This window comes from Lagenorhynchus albirostris, chromosome 2 (genome assembly GCF_949774975.1).
Source record: "Lagenorhynchus albirostris chromosome 2, mLagAlb1.1, whole genome shotgun sequence".
NCBI lineage: Eukaryota > Metazoa > Chordata > Mammalia > Artiodactyla > Delphinidae > Lagenorhynchus > Lagenorhynchus albirostris.
In genome coordinates this window covers 56,312,475-56,338,086 of record NC_083096.1, presented here as the reverse complement: position 1 = coordinate 56,338,086, position 25,612 = coordinate 56,312,475, and the positions used below count along the sequence as shown (strand labels likewise).

Below are 25,612 nucleotides of genomic sequence, written 5' to 3'. Positions count from 1 at the left end.
GGGAAATAGCAGCACCTAGCCTATTGAGGTTGTTTATGGGTTTAAATGAGGTAATTCTTTTTTTTTTTTTGTGGTACGCAGCCCTCTCAACTGTTGCGGCCTCTCCTGTTGCGGAGCACAGGTTCTGGACGCGCAGGCTCAGCGGCCATGGCTCACGGGCCCAGCCGCTCAGCGTCATGTGGGATCTTCCCGGACCAGGGCATGAACCCGTGTCCCCTGCATCGGGCAGGCGGACTCTCAACCACTGCGCCACCAGGGAAGCCCTAAATGAGGTAATTCTTATAAAGGATTTTGCCCAGATATTCTGTCTTGTCCTGCTTATTATTAGTGTTTTGATAATGATGCTGATTATAATGAAGAATTAAAACTTTAAGCACCTGCATTCCCAACATTATACTAGCACTGTAAGCAAGAGAAACTAATGTCATCTGTGGTCCTCGCCTCTTAAAAAGTTTATCATCTTTCTAGAAAGACATGATTAAACACATGAAGGGATTAGATAACAATCTAAATATAAAAGAGTTCCAAAATCTGTGCCACAGGTAACATCTATGTTGTCTACTCTCATGTATAAAGAGTGTGAGGAGAAGCCTAATGCCACAGACAAATTAATTACCAGAGGCAGAAATCCTGGATACTGCAGAAATCCTGTAGGCTGCTTTCATGTCTATTTAGAACTACAGAAACCACCACTGTGCTATTCTGTCATTATTGCCACAAATGAAAATCTGTCTAATCACAAAAATCCTCTGTTTGGTAGTGAGGCATAGTCCTGGGTTGAGGAAGTGGAATAGATAAGCAAGGAATACCCATTTTGTTAAAAGTCTTTTTTAACTTTATCTTCATTGTAAAGTCATTAATAATAATGGTGTAAATATGAATCGCTATCATCCACTGAGAGCCTACCATGGGTCAGGCACTGTACTATCTCATTCATTCTTACCACAACTCTGTGAAATAACCAACACACACATTTTCAGATGAGGAAATGAGGAGAAGGATTATGTAACTAGCCCAAGGTCATGCAGCTGATGAGAGGCCAGGCTAAGATCCAAACAGAGCCTGACTCAAAAGTCTCACTCCTGCCGCTCTGTGGAGCAGTTTGTATTTCTAATTTTGGTAACGTTTGAAAGGAGTGGGTATCCACTTATAAAGAAGCATATGGGACTTTCTGTTTAGTTTAGTTAATTTATTTTTGCTTAGAAGGAGCAGTTGCCCTTGTAACCCCATGGTGATTTAAGCCCAGATTTACATACTTGGGGTAATAAATAATAATTATTTCTCCAAACCAACTCTAATCAGATCATCATTTGGAAATAGAATCTACTCTGCTTTTAAGTACAAGCACAACTTTCCCTTTGGAAAGTAGCCTTCATTTCATTGAAGCAGGGGACTCTCCTGACATTTGGTTTCTTAGAGACAATTTCTGTGAGGTTATTTTTATCTAGGGATGGACCAACTCCTTGGGCTCATAACCGATTCTTTCAGTGAAACGTCTTCTGAATGAAGAGGGGGAAAAAAGAAAAACAGAATTCTCCCAAGGAAATTTCTGTTGATTGATTTCGAAGGAGCCAACCTTCCTGTCTAACACTTTTTGGATTAGTGCCTAGAGAGGCTGGAAAGTGGGATTTTGTATATAAAAACCAGAGTGGAGACTAAAATAATGTAAATTCCAAGGTCGTGGAGCATTATGAGGAGGTGGAAGTGGCCACCTCATAATGACCCACCAGCCATTCAGTCCTCTTTTCCAAAAATACTAATCTGTGGCCAATAGGGAAAAATAAGTGCAGGCAAGTGAAAAGTGGAATACAGGAGCTAATATCATTCCACTGTCAGTCAAGCATTGGCTTTTCCCATGGGAACTAAGCCTCCCTGGCATCCTGTCAGGATAATATCCTGAAAACCTTTCAAACGTCCCCAAATTTGGTACAAACTCTGGGCTATTCCTTTAGAGGCAGAACCTTTCATGGAGAAGCTGCAATATTGTCTCGAAGAGAGAATCTGGAATCAGAGTTCAAACACAGGGGATTGATCAAATTCAGTTCTGGCAAGAAGTATCCTAGTATGAGCCCTCCTCCTTCCCTTTGCAAGAGCAGTTGTGTGCCTTTGAGAAAGGCACTTTCCTTCTCTCCCAGGCACTGGTTCCCCAGTCACACACAGGAAATGATGACACCTAGAACATATCCTGTGTGCTTCACAGTCATCTGGCTAATAGGATGTGATGTTTGGAGAAGGAAAAGGCACTTCCAGATTTAAGCTGTTGCTATTCTCACCCTTCCCCTTCTTCAGAAATCTAAACACTCAGAATTCCTGACAAGTTTTTTTTCTGCTCAAAGCGTAACTGTTCCAGAAAGTTCAGAGTTCTGCTTGATACATTCCTGAGACAGTGGGGATGTGATTACAAATTCCTCTGTTGTACTCACTTGTGTACAAATTAATGGGCTACTGTGTAAAAACTTGCCCAAAGCTATACTTGCCCTAAGTTAACATCAGCAACTATAATGTACTGCTTCCTCCTGTATCTTTTCTCAAGTGCTTTCAAATATCTGAAGTAGTAAAACCGTATCTTTGAAATTTTAACTGACCAATCCCCCTTAGAAAAATGTTTCTACAGTCACTGATTTCATATCACAGCCCTTTCTGAGATGGGCATGTACTACCTAATTCTTTGCAACGCTCAGAATCTTTAGATGTACCCAGGAATTGGCTAAATCCTAAATTAAATAAAGCATTTCTTATTTTCTTTTTGGTCAATGCTATGTAGTCAACAGTCACATTTCTACTAAGAACCTCATGTACCTACCTCCCTTCCCTTCACTAGACCCACAACTTGGACTGGAGCTCAGTGGGAAATTCCTGATAAGCATCAGGGCCTTCCCAAATAAAGTATTTCCTCTTTCCTCCATGAAGCCTTCCCTGATCAACCTAGCCCAAAGTCATTGACCCCCTCTTGACCTCCTAAAGCATTTATGTTCTAGACTGTCCTTAGCTAAGTTATTAATCACTGTATTTTATAGCTAGAAGGGACATTGTAATGAACAAATCCATTTGCCTACCACCATTTTTCAGATGAAGAAACTGAGAACCAGAAAGATTAGATACCTTTCAGATGCATACAGCTAGTTATTGAGAGACATAGAATCTGTATCTTCTTACTCCTAGTCCAGTGCCATTTCCCTCCTCAAAGATATGCTAACCATCTGTAACTTATCTTATTGTCTTTTATTATCTTTTTGTGTCTTTTTCCTCAGTAAGAGTGTAGCTTGCACCCCATTCCTTGAGGGCAAGCATTGTGTTTTACATCTTCTTATTCCACCAGGAGCAGAGTTCCAGAAAACACTCCACAGGCATCTGTCAACTGACTGATTTAACTGATCCCATCTAACTTAGTTCTGCAGCTAACATTTAGTATTTTCTACTACCTTTCATCTTAAACACTTAGATAAGCCTCAAAAGCCATATTGCCATGACAAAATTGGAATTATATTTACATTATCTGTACCCACATGACTCTTTCTTCCAACTAGCTCTAACAGTACTGAGTGACAATGATAATAACTAGACTTATAAAAGAAAAAAGGAGTATAATAAATAGCAACCTTAGGTACTGTTGTCTCCTTACCTTGAGTGGAAGAAAAGTAAAGATTAGTGTACTGAAGGAGCAAAGTAATAGCAAAATAACTATTGTTGAGTAGAGTAGCCATTTCTTCCAGGATGGTCTCTGTGCTCCTTGAGGACTTGAATGGCCTAAAGGCATAATCTCCACGTGGCTCAAACTCATTCTTTGCAGGAATGAGAGCTGTGGAAAACAAACATTCACAAGTGATGAGCACAGTCAGTTTTGTAGTATTATGGTAATTAGTAGTGGGTGTAAGAGGCGGGGTTTTCCTTCTGATTCTGTGTGTTGGAAAATGATACTCACAGGCTAAGTGCTGATTCTCATTTGGCACCAGGCCAAATGCACTGAAAGGAACAGAGGGCTAAAAGCCAACACAAACACAGAGGAGGAAATACAAAACAAAACAAGAGAAGTTAAGAGGGGGGAGAAAAAATTATTTCCTGACGCAAGAGTAACTATGGAACTGTGCAGTATTACAAATTATTCCAGATAAGAAAATCACTGTTTGTAAGAAAAAATAAAGTTCAAGATTAAGCCCTATCATATTCCAAATATCATATATGTGTGAGGCAGTAGATCAGGGAGCTAGGGAGACTGGAATGCATGGTTTGGAAAAAATAGTTCCATCAATTTCTAGTGTATAAAATGTGTTCATTCTGAGTGTGTTTCATGTTTGGTAATTGCAATCATTGTTGCTTTTGTTGTGGTCATCCATTTACAGTGCTTAATGTCAGTTTATTTATCTCTTGTAAAAATAAAATACAGTGTGTGTGAAAAAAAAAAGTGTGTTTGTTCTGAGATGGTCTCTAGAAAACACCAAGTGTATTACTAGAATTTAATTTTTAAAATATGTCAATACGAGAAGCTTAATTCTTTATATGTCAATACGAGAAGCTTAATTCTTTTATGTCTCACCATTTAAAAACTTTGAAAATTCAATGCTGGCATCAAATAGAAATAAAGTTACCATACAAAAGGACATATTCTTGCACCCTGTCCTCCAGTCTGAGCTTACATTCTATTCCAAAAACCTTGAGTTTTCTTCCTGGCACCAAAAATACCAATTTACTACAAAATTGAGGAAGTTCCCTGGTTCTCTGTACCTCAGTCTTTCCATTTGTTAAATGGAATGCCTACCTTTTCTTTTTACCCAGTGCCAGAATCATGTTCTAGAAAGAACACGGACTTTTAAATCAGACAGACCTGAGAGGGGGGGCCTGGTGTTGCCCAGCCCTTATCTGCTCAGTGGCCTGCAGCATGTTACTTGACTCCTTTGTTTCCTTCCTTGTAAATGGAGAAAATTTCCACTTCATAAGGCTTTTTCGAGAATGAAATAGATGTGAACGTTTGGCTCATAAGAAGTGTTCCATAAGTGTTTCTCTCTTCTCCACCCTTCTGAGAGATGTTAAGACTGAATCAATTATGAAATTCTAGAAAAGAATGATTTTTTTAAAAATTTGCCACAGGGTATAACTCAACTGAAGTTCATTTAAATAAAAGGAGGTAAAATGAAAGTATTTTGAAGAAAAAATTTCTAATCTAAGAGAGAATCAAAGATGTTTTAAATTAGGGAAAAAGCCTAGAGATTGAACATCCTCATTTCTGAAAGAGGACGCTAAGGATAATAGAAGTTGAGAGGTGTATCACACCACTAATGTCTGGGTAACAGTGGAGTGGGGACCTGAGCCCAGGGATACTGTCTTCTAACCCAATCATCTTTTTTTTTTTTTTTTTTTTTTTTTAGTACCACACTAATTGTAGCAATATTTCTCACTGAGTTGTCAGATTTAACTTGGCTCTATTTTATCTTGATCAATAAAGTATCTCTGAAGAAAAGAGTCACTGAGTCACACGGGAATAATTTTTTAATACAACCATGTTTTGTGGCTCTCTCCTAGATGCTGTGATGCAGAGGTTAACAGCAAAATGACTCCAGAAGAGTGATGCATTCTACCTACAACTCTTCCCTTGTATCATGTCTGAAATGCATACGCACCAGCACAGAATTTAAAACTGATTACTGAAAAGTCAGACTATTTCCTCTGCGTTTCTCATTTGTTCCTTCTCCTAATTCCTCTCCAAATTTTAGATGCAAGTGCCTCTGCTTGCTCAATTCAGTAAATATTTATTTAAATAAGGAACTGTTCCAAATAAAGTCCAGTTCCTTCTTCTGCCCTTAACTAAGATTAGGCTCTGGAATATCCTGTTTAATTAGTTTAACCTTCTGAACATATCTTTAAAAAGATGACATGCTTATCTCCAGAAGAATACATTCCAAGCACAAGGAACTATATTCAATATCTTGTAATAACCCATAATGGAAGAGAATGTTAAAAGAAGAACATAAATATTTGTATATATATGTATAACTGAACCACTGTACTGTGAGAGAGCATTAGATAGACATTGGATTCCTCCAAAATCAGGTCTGCAGTCCCTGCCACGTTCCCCTTATACACTATTTACCATGACTTTATGCTTGTGATAGTGTATGGCATGGCATATTCAGTGAAAAATATTCAGTGTGTCAGAACTCAGGAGCACTACACAGCTGATTTTGCCTACTCTAGATATCAGAGTATTTGTTGTTGGAACAAATAAGGCCCAGGTGGCCTGAAGATACATACATAAATGGATGATAGGTAAGAGGAAATAGACAGACATAATACATAAATATGGTTTTAAACTTGGAATTTTATGAAGGCAACAACAGTCTGTGTTAAGATTAATAAATGCCTACTCTGTAAAGAGAATTGTGTAAGCTCTATACATAAATAGATATATACGTACACATATAAATATATATTTACATACATATACATATTTACATATTATATGTACAATAAATTCTAAAAGTTATATGGAGACATATAACCCTCCAGATCATTTTCTCTAAGGAACTAATAACAACTCTAACCAGGGTGGTCTAGGAAACAGTTTGAATTAAAATTATGTTTTTCTTCCACGACTTGGGGATCCTCTTCTATACCCTAAATTCTCTTGTTCTGTGCTGTTTTTGCATGTCCATTTTATGGGAGCCCTTCCCAAATTCTTCATTGTTTGTCTATGTTTTACTGAATCTAGTACAGTCTTTAAGCAACAAGTCTATTGACAAATTTCCATGGAAGCCTTCCTGTTCCAGGCACCTGCCTTACCACTAATCTCTGAGAAAGGCTGTGTGGAGTTGTATGTCCCTGTCTAGCCGGAGTTCTCTCTGTGAGTGGCTTCTTGTTGTCTTGGGGAGGTGTGGGGGGCTGTCCTCTCTGGCCTAACCAGTATTGTGTCAGTATCCCGGCCATGGAAGGAGCATCTTAAACACATTTTGCTGGGAAGGATTACTTCCTGCTTGGAATCTGGACTGAAAATAGATTTTCCGTTATGCAACATGGCATAACACTTCCTAATTAAAACCATCAAACATCACCCTAGAAGCCGTCATGACAGGGATTTGCTATTAAAGCATATCTTGCCCAATATCAAATGGATCGCCAGAGAACTATATTTCACCTATCAACCAAATTAAATAAGAGGGTCTTAATATTCCTGAGATTAAGCATCTCCCAAATCTCCTGGATTTCCTTGGGTAGCCCTGGCAGATGGGGATGGGAGAGGTATTTTTCCCTTTATGATTCAACTTGTTTTCCTCATTTGACAAACTACCACACACGAGCTCCACCAGTGGAGAACAATCAGCACATTCACTGTATTCGACACCCAACTGTGACATGTGTTCATACAGAAATCTGGGAGACACTCTCTTCTGGTTTTCCATTTTTAGTACTGGTCTTAACACCATCCAATTTAGATACTCTGGCTCATGGCTAGATTGGTTGGTTTGGGCACTGAGAACCTACATGAGTAAAGAAAGTTTTGGTTTTTCTACATGAAATGATTCCAAAATATAGCAAAAGAACGTTACCCCCTTGCTCATTTAGAAAATATTACTGACTGCCTTCTATGTACCAAGTATGTAAAGAACTTAAGTACTAATAGAAAAGGGCCAGTCCATATCTTCAAATTTCTTATCACTTTTGGTTTGGTTTGGTTTTTAAAGGTAACTAGGGAAAGAGACGAATATACAAAGCAATATGAGGAGAAGTGTGTAATAGGACAAGAACCAAATACCTGACCTCACTTGGGTTAAGGGGAAGTTTTATAAAGGAGGTGATGACTAGGCTGATATATACGTCTAAAAAGACGTTACCAGGTGAAAAAAACCTCATAATATCCCACTCCCCTAAGCTAATCAATTTGTATAAATTTACTAATATGATATATATTGATAATATATATTTATATATTATGATATCAGCAACTTATGTATGCTATATATAGTACAATGTGTATATATATATATATATATATATATATATATATAGTGTGTGTGTAGTCTTACAGTGTTTTCAGGCACTTTACTTGGCAATGGAGAAATCAGGAGTATGACAGGACCTCTGATCTTAAGGAATCCATTGTCTGGTAATTGCTGGTTCTCTTACATTTGAGTCTTCTAAACTTGCATTGAAAACATGTTTCAATTTCAAGACAAGTTTCACTTATTTCTCTTTTCTTTCTGTATGATTTTATGTCACTTTCCCAATTTCCTAAGTGCGAATTGCCAAGGCATCTGGAGATGTTCAGGCCAAGATACTTGTCTATCTGGTTTGAGGACTCCAGCCCTGAATGGATGTCTCACTATAAAGAGGCAATCTCAGGCTGGTATGCCGATGGAAAAAATGCTGAATCACAGACAACACTGTGGAATGCTGCTTGATGAAGTGGTGCCAGCTGAAGGTAGCAAGCAACTTCCATTAGCTAAATAAAGAATAAACAACCCTGAAGAGGAAGCTGTGAATATTATGGAAAGATAAGGCCTAACGTATTTCAGGTCCTTCATCACCCAGCAAGCCTAAGGGAAATCTCTTTGGCTGAAAGTAAGGATATTCTCCACCCAACACATACACGGCCTCTTACATCCTCTCCTGGTCCCTCATCTCATGAATTCCTAGATTTTGTCATGTACCAGCTGCTCTGACGGCAACACCACTGAGTGTTGATTTCAAATGTAAACCATAAAAAAAAGAAGATAGAAAATTATAAAGAGTAAAAACAAGAAAAATATATATTAAAAGCCTATTTTCTTCCAGTCACTGTGTTTAAAGTTTCACATGCATTATTAGGTTTATTTAATCTTCACAACATTAGAAAGTAGCCCTTATTAGTCCCATTTTACAGATGAGAAAATTGAGGTTAAGAGGTGTTTAAGAACCAAAGTCACAAAACTACTAAAATTCAAATCCAAATCTGTCTAACTCTAAACCCTATTTTTTCCATTCTGTCTTGATGCATTAATAAGTACCTGAACATGGCTTTAGTAGGCGAAGAATTTTAAAATGAGAAACAATTTACAATGTTAAGGATCCTTATGTGCTCCATTTCTGAATATGATATCTACTAATATATCTTTTGAAGAAAAAGCTCTTACTAGATAGTACTATCTTTTTCAAACAGGCATAATTCTTTGCTTTGTCTTTGTCATGCTTTGTCATTTCAAATTCTTCCTTTTATTCCTTCTTAATCTCAAAATGACTCAGGTTTCCAGACAGAGCCAGAGTTGAAATCAAATTTTAAATTAGGATAAAGACAGTACTTGCTATTTCCAGTTCCAAAACTATTTCCAGCCAAAAAATTTCCTTAAGCAATTTTTCTTAGCAAAAAAGAGAAAAAGAAACCCTTTATACTTTAATACTGTATATATAGCAAGCATTTACTTTAAATTTTATCCATATTAGTTTAAGGAAGAGAGTAATAGTAAAATTTGTGGGCAAATACAGAGTCAGAGAGAGTATTAATTAAAAGAGAAATTTAGAGCCAAGTAGAATTGTGGGAACCCAAAGGACGGGTTAGTTGTGGTAGTTTAAACATAGAAGAAAATAGAGGTCCTCGAAGGCTTAAAGGGAAGATAGGACAGTAACTGTGGTAAAGATGACAGATGATTTCAACAATCATTAGTCATTCATGAATATGCTGAAAACACAAAGACTGGTGTGAAGATTCTTCTGATAGTAACAATGTTGACAGCAATCACAGCATCAACAATAGCTAACCTTGTTTGAGCACCTTCTGTCTTTTAAGTAGGAGTTGATCAGCCCATAATAAAGACTTGACCATGCTGATATGAAGTCAACCAAGTTGTAAGACCTTTTTAGGTTCAGAGTAGGAAATATGCAAATTCACCATCAATTTGTATTTATATGAACACATAAAGTATGTGGTTTGCAAGTGAATGGAGGGACAAGAAAACTTAATGGTATGGACTTTTGAAATGAATGAGCTAAGGAAGGGAGAAATGGTTCCTGGCTTTTCCAAGTCCATCCTGCCTTTGTCTACCTCAGTCTCATATAGTGGCTTGAAGCTCGTGGACATGGGGAGGCAAGAACTTCCCAGCTTATATTGCTCTGCAGTGTTTTGAGGTAGGAGAAAGAGCTTTAGGAAAGCACCTAAATTTTCCCATTATTACTCTCATCCTTAAATTAATATGAAGGATAAAATTTTAAATAAATGCACACATATTATAGTTCTATTCATTTCCAATCACATAATAAAGTAGCCAGATTTCTTAAGTATTTATTTAGTTGCTTATTTCACACACAAAGAAAATGGCAGAATATTTGGATGCTTCTGAATCTAAAGTTGAAACCAAGCAGAACCCTGTGCACACCCGCACCGCCCCCCCGCCGCCCCTCCTCTCTATGTCCCCTGCCTTTTGTTTGTAGAAAAGTTGAAATCTCCCAGGCCTCCCTGAGTCACAAATGAGCAGGCTCAAGCAGTTAATGATTAGGACAATAGAGTTGTAACATGGAGGAGCCAATTTCGACTCCATGTTTCATCTGTTTCTTTGACTTTAACCTTCGCTTTTAGTTGCTTTTGTTATTATAATCATACATAATGGCCTTCCCTCTGGGGAACCCTACCCACCTGTGGGTAACTGCAAGAAAGAAGAAATTAACACATCCCCTCCCTGAGGATGGCCATTCCAGGAGATGTTTTGCAAGACTGATGGCCCTTTTTACTCTTCTTCCCTGGCTCTCCCTCTCTATTGTGCCTTTTTTACTTTACTTCCTTCTCTGATTCTATAAAAAACTGACCCCAATAAGATGTTTTTTTGGGGACCCTAATCCGCCATCTTCTTGGTCTGCCGGCTTTCCGAATAAAGTCGTATTCCTTGCCTCAACACCTCGTCTGCCAATTTATTGGCCTGTCGTGAGGCAAGCAGAGTGAGCTTGGACTCAGAGTCACAGACTCTTTCAGTGCCTGATGCACTGAAAGAGTTGTTTTACAGATACTATAACTGCCACCAGAGGAAAAAGCTAACAGCACGTTAACCAGACTGTAACCATGACATAAACTGCTCCATCTTGAGCAGTACTGAATCTATGGCTAGCACAATTCCAAGAAATGGCCTCAAGAGAATGGGATTAACACTATAGCTCATAATAATCTATATCTTTGTGGGCATCAAAATAATTGTAGCTTGCTTTGCCCACATATGTAAACAGGCAACTAAAACTGTCAACAAAGAGATGCTACAAACACGTTTACTTCTTCCACTCTAAGAATACAAAGCCCTATGTCAGCATGAAGAAGTTACAGAAGACAGACCTTTGCCCATAATTCCATAGAAATGGAATGATGTCTGACAGTGGGGATTTGTAAGCAGCTTTTTGCAGGAAAGAGCTCTTTGCAGGAAAGAGGTCTCTGCAGGAGATCCCTTTTGTCTTGTCACTTTAGCAAAGCTATATTTTAACTAACTTCTGACCTAAGCACATCTTTCAGATCTTTTGATCACACAAAGCCTTGTCTAACCTGTTGGTTCTTTCCTTAGATCAAAGAAACAGAAGTGAAGAATAAGTAATTAACAGATGACGAGATCTTTTCTCCAGCTTCCCATTCAGTACTCTCATGAACAAACTGTGTGAACAAGATAGCATCTATAGAAAGATCACAAGGAGTCAACAGGCCTGCACCCAGTGGGAGATGGTGATGAATCTGACCCTCTATCTCAATGATTAACTGAGATTACTTCCCCTTTTTCCCTTTAAAAACTTTCATGGCCAAACAGAATCTTCAGAGTTGGTCCTAGGACACGAGTCCACTTTCTCCTCAGATTGCTGGCCTTCTGATTAAAACAACCTCTCCATTCCTACCAGCACTTGTCTCGTAAGTATTGATTTTTGAGCAGCAAGCATCAGACCTGAGTTTGGTAACAAAATGTGAGTGTACAGATGGTATCATTGGGATGTTCTTTTGTCATCTTGTAATCCTAGAATGTAAAAGCTAGAAAGGATTATTTTAACTCCCTCAATTTTCCATTGAGGGAACTGTGGACACAGAGAGAGCCTACTTAAGACTCTTGATGAACTAATACTATTTCTCAAAGTACTTAAATACCTAGTTAGAAAATATTGAAGTGCTATTTCTGGTCCAAGATGTTGATATAGGAGGCTCCTGAACTCTCCTCTTCCCACAGACACACAAAATACACAACTACCATGAAACAATTCCCTCTTAAAGAAATTCGAAAACTAGCTAAGCAACTCCTACATATTGGATGAATGAGAAAAAAAACCCACATTGAAACCGGTAGGAAAGGCTGAGACACAGTCTCACCATAAACCCCATCCCCAGTATAGCACCATACCATTGGGAGGGAATCCCCAACTCCCAGTTTCTCCATGAGGAGCAAAGGATTTGGACTCCCTATCTAGCACCCCAACTTTTAAGACTCCCACCTGAGGAGTGGGCCCCCAAAGCGCCTAGCTCTGAAAGCCAGTGGGGCTTGCACCCATGAGACCCACAAGACTACAGCAAACAAAGAAAATAGTTTTTAACAGGTTCTAGAGGACTCTAGTGGCTATCCCCTCTGGGTTTATCAGGAACAGACAAAAAAATGCCCAACTTCTAGTCTTTCCTTGAAAAAGACCTATTTACATACATTAAAAGCTGCTGCCTGAGGACCAGGCCTCTCTTTTAGCACACATCTAGGGGCTAAATGCCATTCTCCCCAGAGACTAGGGAAGCATCGGAGGACTTCCCCACCTTGTCTCTCTAGCTTGCTCCAAATTGTTAATATCTCCCAGAAAGGAGGTTGTACACACATCTTTAGTTTTAGCTGCTGCTACATAAGAGACAAGCCCCTAGATCACTTGGCTCTCATAGCCAATGGGGCTTGCCTGTGAAATTCCCATAGGACTGTAGCAAACAAAGAAACAGTTCTGCTCACAGGGCTCAGCACAGAGTGAGCAGGCAAAAAAAAAAAAAAATGCCCATCTCCCAGGCTTCCCCTGAAAAGGGTCTATTTGAATACTTTAAAAGCTGCTGCCTGAGGATCAAACTTCTAAATAACACACATCTAAGGACTGACAGATTTTCCCTGGAGGCCAGGGAAACCTATTGACATACCCTGCCCTCTCCCTCTTGCTAACACTAAGCCACTAATATCACCCTGGAAGAAGCTTGTACACATGTCTGGTGCCCCAGCTTTGGCAGCTGCCACCCAAGAAATAAGCCTCTGGGTCACTGACTCTCATAGTCAATGGATATTGCATTCCCAAGTCCCACAGGACCGTATCAAAGAAAGCAGTGCTTAGTGGGTATAGGAGCCCCACCCACCCCCGATTCTATATACCACCCCAGATTCTATATACCGGGGCCAAATGCAGAAGGAGGAGGCAAAAGTTCCCATCTCCCAGTTTAATCCCTGGAAGGGGCCTAACTACATACTTTCCGAGAAGCTGCCTGAAGGTCCAGCTTTCAATCAACCTGAATCTAGGTGCTGATGCAATCCTCCTTTTGGGACACTGATAGGTCTTAGCACACCCTCAATTACAGGGAGGCCCAAAGACAAAGAACATGCCTTGGACAATCAGAAAAGTTTGAGAGATAAGCAAGAGCTCAGGCTGGGCTGACTGACAAGGTTCATCGTACATGAGACGACTCTGTAAAGACTAGGAGAGGTGGCTGTTTTATCTAATGTGCAGAAATCAACACAGAGAATCAAGGAAAATTAAGAAACAGAGGAATATGTTACAAAAAATAACAAGATAAAATCCAGAAACAGATCTTAATGAAATAGAGACATGATTTACATGATAGAGAGTTCAAAAATAGCAGTCATAAAGAAGCTAACCAAAGCCAGGAGAACAATCCATGAATAAAGTGAAAATTGCCGTAAAGAGAGAAAATATTAAAAAGTATCAAAGAGAAATCACACAGTTGAAGAATGAAATAACTGAACTGAAAAATTCTATACAGGGGTAGACTAGTTCAGGTAGAAGAAAGGATTCGTGAAATGAAGATGACACAGTGGAATTCATCCAATCAGAGAAGCAAAATGAAAAAGAATGAAGGTAGCTTAAGGGATTAATGATATAACATCACACAGACCAATATACACAGTATAGGGGCCTCAGAAGGAGATGAGGGAAGGAAGGACAGAAAGCTTATTCAAAGGAATAACAGCTAAAAACTTCCCTGATCTGGGGAAAGAAACAAACATACAGATGCCGAAGGCCGAGAGACTTCCAAATACGATGAATTCAAACAGACCCACACTAAGCACATTATAATTAAATCACCAAAAGTTAAAGACAAGGAAAGAAAAGACAAAGTTCAAGAAAAAAAACAACTTGTTGAGTATGGATTCTGGGAGAAGGGGAAGATGGCGGGAGAGTAAGACGCGGAGATCACCTTCCTCCCCACAGATACACCAGAAATATATCTACACGTGGAACAACTCCACAACAGCTACTGAACGCTGGCAGAAGACCTCAGACCTCCCAAAAGGCAAGAAACTCCCCACGTACCTGGGTAGGGCAAAAGAAAAAAGAATAAACAGAGACAAAAGAATAGGGACGGGATCTGCACCAGTGGGAGGGAGCCGTGAGGGAGGAAAGGTTTCCACACACTAGGAAGTCCCTTTGCGGGCGGAGACTGCGGGTGGCGGAGGGGGAAGCTTCGGAGCCACAGAGGAGAGCGTAGCCACAGGGGTGCGGAGTGCAAAGCAAAGAGATTCCAGCACAGAGGATTGGTGCCGGCCAGCACTCACCAGCCCGAGAGGCTTGTCTGCTCACCCGCCGGGGCGGGCGGGGCTGGGAGCTGAGGCTCGGGCTTCGGTCAGAGTGCAGGGAGAGGACTGGGGTTGGCGGCGTTAACACAGCCTGCAGGGGGTTAGTGCACCACGGCTAGCCGGGAGGGAGTCCAGGAAAAAGTCTGGAGCTGCCGAAGAGGCAAGAGACTTTTTCTTCCCTCTTTGTTTCCTGGTGCGTGAGGAGAGGGGATTAAGAGCGCTGCTTAAAGGAGCTCCAGAGACGGGCACGAGCCGCAGCTAAAAGCGTGGACCCCAGAAACGGGCATGAGACGCTAAGGCTGCTGCTGCCGCCACCGAGAAGCCTGTGTGCGAGCACAGATCACTATCCACACCTCCCCTCCCGGGAGCCTGTGCAGCCTGCCAGGGTCCCGTCATCCAGGGACAACTCCCCCAGGAGAATGCACGGCGCGCCTCAGGCTGGTGCAACGTCATGCCGGCCTCTGCCGCTGCAGGCCCGCCCCACACTCAGTGGCCCCCCCCCGCCCCCGCCGCCTGAGTGAGCCAGAGTCCCTGAAGCAACTGCTCCTTTAACCCTGTCCTGTCTGAGCGAAGAACAGATGGCGACCTACACGTAGAGGCGGGGCCAAATCCAAAGCTGAACCCCGGGAGCTGTGAGAACAAAGAAGAGAAAGGGAAATCTCTCTCAGCAGCCTCAGAAGCAGCGGATTAAATCTCCACAATCAACTTGATGTACCCTGCATCTGTGGAATACATGAATAGACAATGAATCATCCCAAATTGAGGAGGTAGACTTTGAGAGCAAGATTTATGACTTTTCCCCCTTTTCCTCTTTTTGTGAGTGTGTATGTGTATGCTTCTGTGTGAGATTCTGTCTGTATAGCTTTGCTTCCACCATTTGTGCTAGGGTTCTATCCGTCCATTTTTCTTTTTTTTAATTTTTTTCTTAATAATTATTTTTTAGTTTAATAACTTTATTATATTTTATCTTACTTTATTTTATTTTACTTTATCTTCTTTCTTCCTTTCTTTTTTCCTTCCTTCCCTCCTTCCTTCCTTCCTCCTTCACTCCCTTCTTTCTTTCCCTTTCTTTCTTTCTGTTTTCTACTTATTCTTTCTTTCTACTTTTTCTCCCTTTTATTCTGAGCCATGTGGAGTAAAGGCTCTTGGTGCTCCAGCCAGGAGTCAGTGCTGTGCCTCTGAGGGGGGAGAGCCAACTTCAGGACACTGGTCCACAAAAGACCTCCCAGCTCCACATAATATCAAACGGCGAAAATCTCACAGAGATCTCCATCTCAACACCAGCACCCAGCTTCACTCAATGACGAGCAAGCTACAGTGCTGGACACCCTATGCCAAACAACTAGCAAGACAGGAACACAACCCCACCCATTAGCAGAGAGGCTGCCTAAAATCATAGTAAGTCCACAGACACCCCAAAACACACCAGCAGACGTGGACCTGCCCACCAGAAAGACAAGATCCAGCCTCATCCATCAGAACACAGGCACTAGTCCCCTCTACCAGGAAGCCTACACAACCCACTGAACCAACCTTAGCCATTGGGGACAGACACCAAAAACAACGGGAACTACGAACCTGCAGCCTGCAAAAAGGAGACCCCAAACACAGTAAGATAAGCAAAATGAGAAGACAGAAAAACACACAGCAGATGAAGGAGCAAGATAAAAACCCACCAGACCTAACAAATGAAGAGGAAATACGCAGGCTACCTGAAAGAGAATTCAGAATAATGATAGTAAAGATGATCCAAAATCTTGGAAATAGAATACAGAAAATACAAGAAACATTTAACAAGGACCTAGAAGAACTACAGATGAAACAAACAACGATGAACAACACAATAAATGAAATTAAAAATACTCTAGATGGAATCAAAAGCAGAATAACAGAGGCAGAAGAACAGATAAGTGACCTGGAGGATAAAATAGTGGAAATAACTACTGCAGAGCAGAATAAAAAAAAAGAATGAAAAGAACTGAGGACAGTCTCAGAGACCTCTGGGACAACATTAAACACACCAACATTCGAATTATAGGGGTTCCAGAAGAAGAAGAGAAAAGGAAAGGGACTGAGAAAATATTTGAAGAGATTATAGTTGAAAACTTCCCTAATATGGGAAAGGAAATAGTTAATCAAGTCCAGGAAGCACAGAGAGTCCCATACAGGATAAATCCAAGGAGAAATACACCAAGACACATATTAATCAAACTGTCAAAAATTAAATACAAAGAAAACATATTAAAAGCAGCAAGGGAAAAACAACAAATAACACACAAGGGAATCCCCATAAGGTTAACAGCTGATCTTTCAGCAGAAACTCTGTAAGCCAGAAGGGACTGGCAGGACATATTTAAAGTGATGAAGGGGAAAAACCTGCAACCAAGATTACTCTACCCAGCAAGGATCTCATTCAGATTTGATGGAGAAATTAAAACCTTTACAGACAAGCAAAAGCTGACAGACTTCAGCACCACCAAACCAGCTTTACAACAAATGCTAAAGGAACTTCTCTAGGCAAGAAACACAAGAGAAGGAAAAGACCTACAATAACAAACACAAAACAATTAAGAAAATGGGAATAGGAACATACATATCAATAATTACCTTAAATGTAAATAGACTAAATGGTCCCACCAAAAGACACAGATTGGCTGAATGGATACAAAAACAAGACCCATATATATGCTGTCTACAAGAGACCCACTTCAGACCTAGGGAGACATACAGACTGAAAGTAAGGGGATGGAAAAAGATATTCCATGCAAATGGAAATCAAAAGAAAGCTGGAGTAGCAATTCTCATATCAGACAAAATAGACTTTCAAATAAATACTATTAGAAGAGACAAAGAAGGACACTACATAATGATCAAAGGATCGAGCCAAGAAGAAGATATAACAATGGTAAATATTTATGCACCCAACATAGGAGCACCTCAATACATAAGGCAAATACTAACAGCCATCAAAGGGGAAATCGACAGTAACACATTCATAGTAGGGGACTTTAACACCCCACCTTCACCAATGGAAAGATCATTCAAAATGAAAATAAATAAGGAAGCACAAGCTTTAAATGATACATTAAACAACATGGACTTAAATGATATTTATAGGACATTCCATCCAAAAACAACAGAATACACATTTTTCTCAAGTGCTCATGGAACAGTCTCCAGGATAGATCATATCTTGGGTCATAAATCAAGCCTTGGTAAATTTAAGAAAATTGAAGTCGTATCAAGTATCATTTCCAACCACAACGCTATGAGACTAGATATAAATTACAGGAAGAGATCTCTAAAAAATACAAACACCTCGAGGCTAAACAATACACTACTTAATAATGAAGTGATCACTGAAGAAATCAAAGAGGAAATAAAAAAATACCTAGAAACAAATGACAATGGAGACACAATGACCCAAAACCTATGGGATGCAGCAAAAGCAGTTCTAAGAGGGAAGTTTATAGCAATACAATCCTATGTTAAGAAACAGGAAACATCTCAAATAAACAACGTAACCTTGCACATAAAGCAATTAGAGAAAGAAGAACAAAAAACCCCCAAAGTTAGCAGAAGGAAAGAAATCATAAAAATCAGATTAGAAATAAATGAAAAAGAAATGAAGGAAACGATAGCAAAGATCAATAAAACTAAAAGCTGGTTCTTTGAGAAGATAAACAAAATTGATAAACCATTAGCCAGACTCATCAAGTAAAAAAGGGAGAGGACTCAAATCAATAGAATTAGAAATGAAAAAGGAGAAGTAACAACTGACACTGCAAAAATACAAAAGATCATGAGAGATTACTACAAGCAACTCTATGCCAATAAAATGGACAACCTGGAAGAAATGGACAAATTCTTAGAAATGCACAACCTGCCAAGACTGAATCAGGAAGAAATAGAAAATATGAACAGACCAATCACAAGCACTGAAATTGAAACTCTGACTGAAAATCTTCCAACAAACAAAAGCCCAGGACCAGATGGCTTCACAGGCGAATTCTATCAAACATTTGGAGAAGAGATAACACCTATCGTTCTCAAACTCTTCCAAAATACAGCAGAGGGAAGAACACTCCTAAACTCATTCTATGAGGCCACCATCACCTTGATACCAAAACCAGACAAGGATGTCACAAAGAAAGAAAACTACAGGCCAATATCCCTGGTGAACATAGATGCAAAGATCCTCAACAAAATACTAGCAAACAGGATCGAACAGCACATTAAAAGGATCATACACCATGATCAAGTGGGGTTTACTCCAGGAATGCAAGGATTCTTCAACATACGAAAATCAATCAATGTGATACACCATATTAACAAATTGAAGGAGAAAAACCATATGATCATCTCAATAGATGCAGAGAAAGCTTTTGACAAAATTCAACACTGATTTATGATAAAAACCCTGCAGAAAGTAGGCACAGAGGGAACTTACCTCAACATAATAAAGGCCATATATGACAAACCCACAGTCAACATCGTTCTCAATGGTGAAAAACTGAAAGCGTTTCCACTAAGATCAGAAACAAGACAAGGTTGCCCACTCTCACCACTCTTATTCAACATAGTTTTGGAAGTTTTAGCCACAGCAATCAGAGAAGAAAAGGAAATAAAATGAATCCAAATCGGAAAAGAAGATGTAAAGCTGTCACTTTTGCAGATGACATGATACTATACATACAGAACCCTAAAGATGCTACCAGAAAACTACTACAGCTAATCAATGAATTTGGTAAAGTAGCAGGATACAAAATTAATGCACAGAAATCTGTGGCTTCCTATACACTAATGATGAAAAATCTGAAAGTGAAATCAAGAAAACACTCCCATGTACCATTGCAACAAAAAGAATAAAATATCTAGGAATAAACCTACCTAAGGAGACAAAAGACCTGTATGCAGAAAATTATAAGACACTGATGAAAGAAATTAAAGATGATACAAATAGATGGAGAGATATACCATGTTCTTGGATTGGAAGAATCAACATTGTGAAAATGACTCTACTATCCAAAGCAATCTACAGATTCAATGCAATCCCTATCAAACTACCACTGGCATTTTTCACAGAACTAGAACAAAAAATTTCACAATTTGTATGGAAACACAAAAGACCCCGAATAGCCAAAGCAATCTTGAGACCGAAATACGGAGCTGGAGGAATCAGGCTCCCTGACTTCAGACTATACTACAAAGCTACAGTAATCAAGACAGTATGGTACTGGCACAAAAACAGAAAGATAGATCAATGGAACAGGATAGAAAGCCCAGAGATAAACCCACGCACATATGGTCACCTTATCTTTGATAAAGGAGGCAGGAATGTACAGTGGAGAAAGGACAGCCTCTTCAATAAGTGGTGCTGGGAAAACTGGACAGGTACATGTAAAAGTATGAGATTAGATCACGCCCTAACACCACACACAAAAATAAGCTCAAAATGGATTAAAGACCTAAATGTAAGGCCAGAAACTATCAAATTCTTAGAGGAAAACATAGGCAGAACACTCTATGACATAAATCACAACAAGATCCTTTTTGACCCACCTCCTAGAGAAATGGAATTAAAAATAAACAAATGGGACCTAATGAAACTTCAAAGCTTTTGCACAGCAAAAGAAACCATAAAGAAGACCAAAAGACAACCCTCAGAATGGGAGAAAATATTTGAAAATGAAGCAACTGACAAAGGATTAATCTCCAAAATTTATAAGCAGCTCATGCAGCTCAATAACAAAAAAACAAACAACCCAATCCAAAAATGGGCAGAAGACCTAAATAGACATTTCTCCAAAGAAGATATACAGACTGCCAACAAACACATGAAAGAATGCTCAACATCATTAATCATTAGAGAAATGCAAATCAAAACTACAATGAGATATCATCTCATACCAGTCAGAATGGCCATCATCAAAAAATCTAGAAACAATAAATGCTGGAGAGGGTGTGGAGAAAAGGGAACACTCTTGCACTGCTAGTGGGAATGTGAATTGGTACAGCCACTATGGAGAACAGTATGGAGGTCCCTTAAAATACTACAAATAGAACTATCATATGACCCAGCAATCCCACTACTGGGCATATACCCTGAGAAAACCATAATTCAAAAATAGTCATGTACCACAATGTTCATTGCAGCTCTATTTACAATAGCCCAGAGAAGGAAACAACCTAAGTGTCCATCATTGGATGAATGGATAAAGAAGATGTGGCACATATATACAATGAAATATTACTCAGCCATAAAAAGAAACGAAATTGAGCTAGTTGTAATGAGGTGGATAGACCTAGAGTCTGTCATACAGAGTGAAGTAAGTCAGAAAGAGAAAGACAATTATCGTATGCTAACACATATATATGCAATTTAAGAAAAAATAATGTCATGAAGAAGCTAGGGGTAAGTCAGGAATAAAGAGACAGACCTACTAGAGAATGGACTTGAGGATATGGGGAGGGGGAAGGGTAAGCTGTGACAAAGTGAGAGAGTGGCATGGACATATATACACTACCAAACGTAAAATAGATAGCTAGTGGTAAGCAGCTGCATAGCACAGGGAGATCAGCTCAGTGCTTTGTGACCGCCTGGAGGGGTGGGATAGGGAGGGTGGGAGGGAGCGAGATGCCAGTGGAAGAGATATGGGAACATATGTATATGTATAACTCATTCACTCCTTTATAAAGCAGGAACTAACACACCATTGTAAAGCAATTATACTCCAATAAAGATGTAAAATAAATAAACAAATAAAAAAAACACAACAACTTGTCAATCATAATCTCCCAATTCATCCCACCCCTCCTTTCCCCCTTGGTATCCGTATGTTTGTCTACGTCTGTGTCTCTATTTCTGCTTTGTAAATAAGAGCGTCTATACCAATTTCTTCAGATTCCACATATATGCATTGATATATGATATTTGTTTTTCTCTTTCTGATTTACTGCACTGTGTACGACAGTCTCTAGGTCCATCCATGTCTCTACAAATAACCCAATTTCCTTCCTTTTATGGCTTAGTAATATTCCGTTGTATATAGGTACCACATCTTCTTTATCCATTCCTCTGCTGATGGACATTTAAGTTGCTTCCATGTCCTGGCTATTGTAAATAGTGCTGCAACGAACATTGGGGTGCATGTGTCTTTTTGAATTATGGTTTTCTCTGGGTATATGCCCAGCAGTGGGATTGCTGGGTCATATGGTAGTTCTATTTTTAGAGATCGGGATTGACATATATACACTATTATACTATGTATAAAATAGATAATTAATGAGAACCTACTGTATAGTGCAGCAAACTCTGCTCAGTGCTCAGTGGTGACCTAAATGAGAAGGAAATCCAAAAGAGAGGGGATATATATATACTTATAGCTGATTCACTTAGCTGTACACTAAAAACTAACACAATATTGTAAAGCAACTATACTCAATAAAAAATACTATTAATAAGAATTTAATAAAAAAATGCTAAAAAAAAAAAAAAGAGTGAAACAACTTATCACATACAAAGGAACCCCCAAAAGACTATCACAAGATTTTTCAGCAGAAACTTTGCAGGCCGGAATGGAGTAGCATGATACATTCAAAGTACTGAAAGAAAGAAAAAAAAAAAAAAAAGGCAACCAAGTGCTTCCCTGGTGGCGCAGTGGTTGAGGGTCCACCTGCCAACGCAGGGGACATGGGTTTGTGCCACGGTCCGAGAAGATCCCACATGCTGCGGAGCAGCTGGGCCCTTGAGCCATGGCCACTGAGCCTGCGCCTCCAGAGCCTGTGCTCCGCAACAGGAGAGGCCACAACAGTGAGAGGCTCGTGTACTGCAAAAAAAAAAAAAAAAAAGCCAACCAAGAATACTATACCTGGCAAAACAACCCTTCAGAATTGAAGGAGAGATAAAGAGTTTTCTAGACAAGTACAGCTGAAAGAGTTCATCATCACTAGATTGGTCTTACAAGAAATAGAAAGAGAAAGAGTTCTTTAACCTAAAACAAACATAACATAGATTCATAACAAGAACATATTAAAGTATAAACTGATTGGTAAATGTAAATATATGGTTAAATTCAAAGTCTTCTGATGTTGTAATAGTGGGTATGTCACTTACAACTCTAGTATGAAAGTTGACAAAAGTAGTAAAAAATAATTATAATAATTTGTTAAGGAATACACAATGTAATATTTGTAAATTGTGACATCAAAAACATAAAATGTTCTGGGCAATTTATAAATGTAGAATTTTTGTATATGTTCAAAGTTCTTGTCATCCTTAAAAAGACTGTTTTAAAATTATCTGTTTTATGGAAGCCCTATTGTTACCACTAAGTAAAAACCTACAGTAGATACACAAAAGAGAAAAGGAAAGAAATCTAGGCATATCACTTAAGAAAGTCATCAAACCACAAAGGAAGAGAGCAAGAAAGGAATATAGCAACCAGAAAAAAAATTAACAAAATAGGAAGAGCAAATCCATATCTAAAAACAATTACTCTACGTGCAAATGGACTAAATTCTCCAGTCAAAACACATAAACTGTGAACTTTCCTGGTGGTGCAGTGGTTAAGAATCCACCTGCCAATGCAGGGGACACGGGTTCGAGCCCTTGTCTGGGAAGATCCCACATGCCATGGAGCAACTAAGCCCGTGTGCCACAACTACTGAGTCTGCACTCTAGAGCCCGTGTGCCACAACTACTGAAGCCCACGTGCCTAGAGCTCATGCTCCACAACAAGGGAAGCCACTGAAGTGCGAAGCCCACGTTCTACAATGAGGAGTATCCCCCGCTCGCTGCAACTAGAGGAAGCCCACACGCAGCAACAAAGACCCAATGCCGCCATAAATAAATAAATAAATGGATTAAAAAAAAAACACATAAACTGACTAAATGGATTAAAAAACAAGATCTACCTATATGGTGCCTACAAGAGACTCATTTCAGCTTTAAGGACACAGACTGAAAATAAAAGGATGGAAAAAGATAGTCCATGCAAATGGAAGCCAAAAGAAAGCAGGGCTAGCTATACATCAGACAAAATAAACTTTAAGCCAAAGACTGCAATAAGAGACAAAAAGACATTATTATATAACAATAAAGGGCTCAATTCATCAAGAAGAGATAAAGATTTGTAAATATTTATAAGAGCACCTAGATAAATAAAGCAAATACTAACAGACCTGAAGGAAGAAGTAGACAGTGACAGAATAATAATAGGGGACTCTAATAACCCACTTTCAGCAATGGATAGATCATCCAGACAGAAAATCAGTTTTAAAAAATGGACTTAAACTACATTTTAGACCAGAAAGACCTGACATTTACAGAGCATTTCATCCAGCAGCAGCAGAATATACATTCTTCTCAAGCGCACATGAAACATTCTCAAGGATAGATCATATGGTAGGCCACAAAAAAAGTCCCAATAAATTTAAGAAGACTGACATCATATCAAGTATCTTTTCCAACAGCAATGGTAAGAAACTAGAAATCAATTACAAGAACAAAACTGGAAAATTTACGAATACGTGAAGATTAAACAACATGCTCCTGAAAAAAGATCAGTGGGCCAAACAAGAAATCAAAACAGAAATCAAAAAATAGCTTGAGATAAATGAAAATGGACATACAACATACCAATATCATGGGATGATGCAAAAGCATTTCTAAGAGGTAAATTTATAGTGATAAACACATAAAGAAAAAAACAAAGATCTCAATTAACAACCTAATTTTACACCTCAAGAAACAGAAAGAGAAGAACAAATTAAGCCCAAATTAGGCAGGAGGAAGAAATAACAAAGATCAGAGTGAAAATAAATGAAACAGAGATAGAAAAAAATAAACAAAATAGAAAACCTTTAGCTGGACTAACCATGAAAAAAAGAAAGGACTCAAATAAATAAAATTATAAATGAAAAAGGAGACATTACAAGTGATATTACACAAATACAAATAGTCATAAGAGACAACTAGGAAGAATTATACACCAACAAATTGGACAACCTAGAAGAAATGACTAAATTTCTAGAATTATACAACCTACCAAGACTGAATCAGGAAGAAACAGAAATTCTAAACAGATCAATTACTAGTAAGGAGATTACTGATTCAAAAAGCTCCCAAAGGAAAGTTCAGGACTAGACGACTTCACTGTTGCATTCTACCAAACATTTAAAAAAAAGAATACCAATCATTCTCAAGTTCCTTCAAAAAGTGGAAGAGAGGAGAACACTTCCAAATGCATTTTACAAAGCCAGCATTACCCTGATACAAAAACCAGACAATAATCCTATAAGAAAAGAATATTACAGGCCAATATCCATGATGAACATAGATGCAAAAATCCTCCAAAAATATTAGCAAACCAAATTCAACAGTACGTTAAAGGATCACACACCATGATCAAGTGGGATTTATTCCAGGGATGCAAGGAATGTTCAGCATCTGCAAATTAATCAATGTGATACAACTGTGATACACCACATTAACAAAATAAGGGATAAAAATCAATGATCATCTCAATAGATAAAAGTACAAGCATTCGACAAAATTCAACATCCTTTCATGTTAAAAAAAAAAAAAACCAAAAAACTTCTCAACAAACTGAGTATAGAGGAAATGTACCTCAACACAATAAAGGTCATATATGAGAAGTCCACAGCTAACATTATACTCAACAGTGAAAAGCTGAAATTTTTTTCCTCTAAGATCATGAATAAGAAAAGTCTGCCCACTCTCACTACTTTTATTAATATTGTTCTAGTAGTCCTAGCCAGAGCAATTAAGCAAAAAAAGGAAATAAAACACATCCAAATTGGAAGAAGTAAAATTGTCTCTATTTGCAGATGACATATGTTATACA

The 25,612-nt window shown here is 38.8% G+C and overlaps 1 protein-coding gene across 1 annotated transcript in view; it reads right to left on the bottom strand.

Moving 5' to 3' along the window:
* TNFSF18 (TNF superfamily member 18) overlaps nt 1-25,612 on the bottom strand; it is a 148,001-nt gene that overhangs the window by 5,888 nt on the left and 116,501 nt on the right. The window contains exons 4-5 of the mRNA XM_060133139.1: nt 22,042-22,081; nt 3,623-3,799 (exon numbers count right to left, since the gene is read on the bottom strand). Of these exons, the coding sequence (XP_059989122.1) occupies nt 3,623-3,799; nt 22,042-22,081 (217 nt within the window). The remainder of the gene's footprint in view (nt 1-3,622; nt 3,800-22,041; nt 22,082-25,612) is intronic.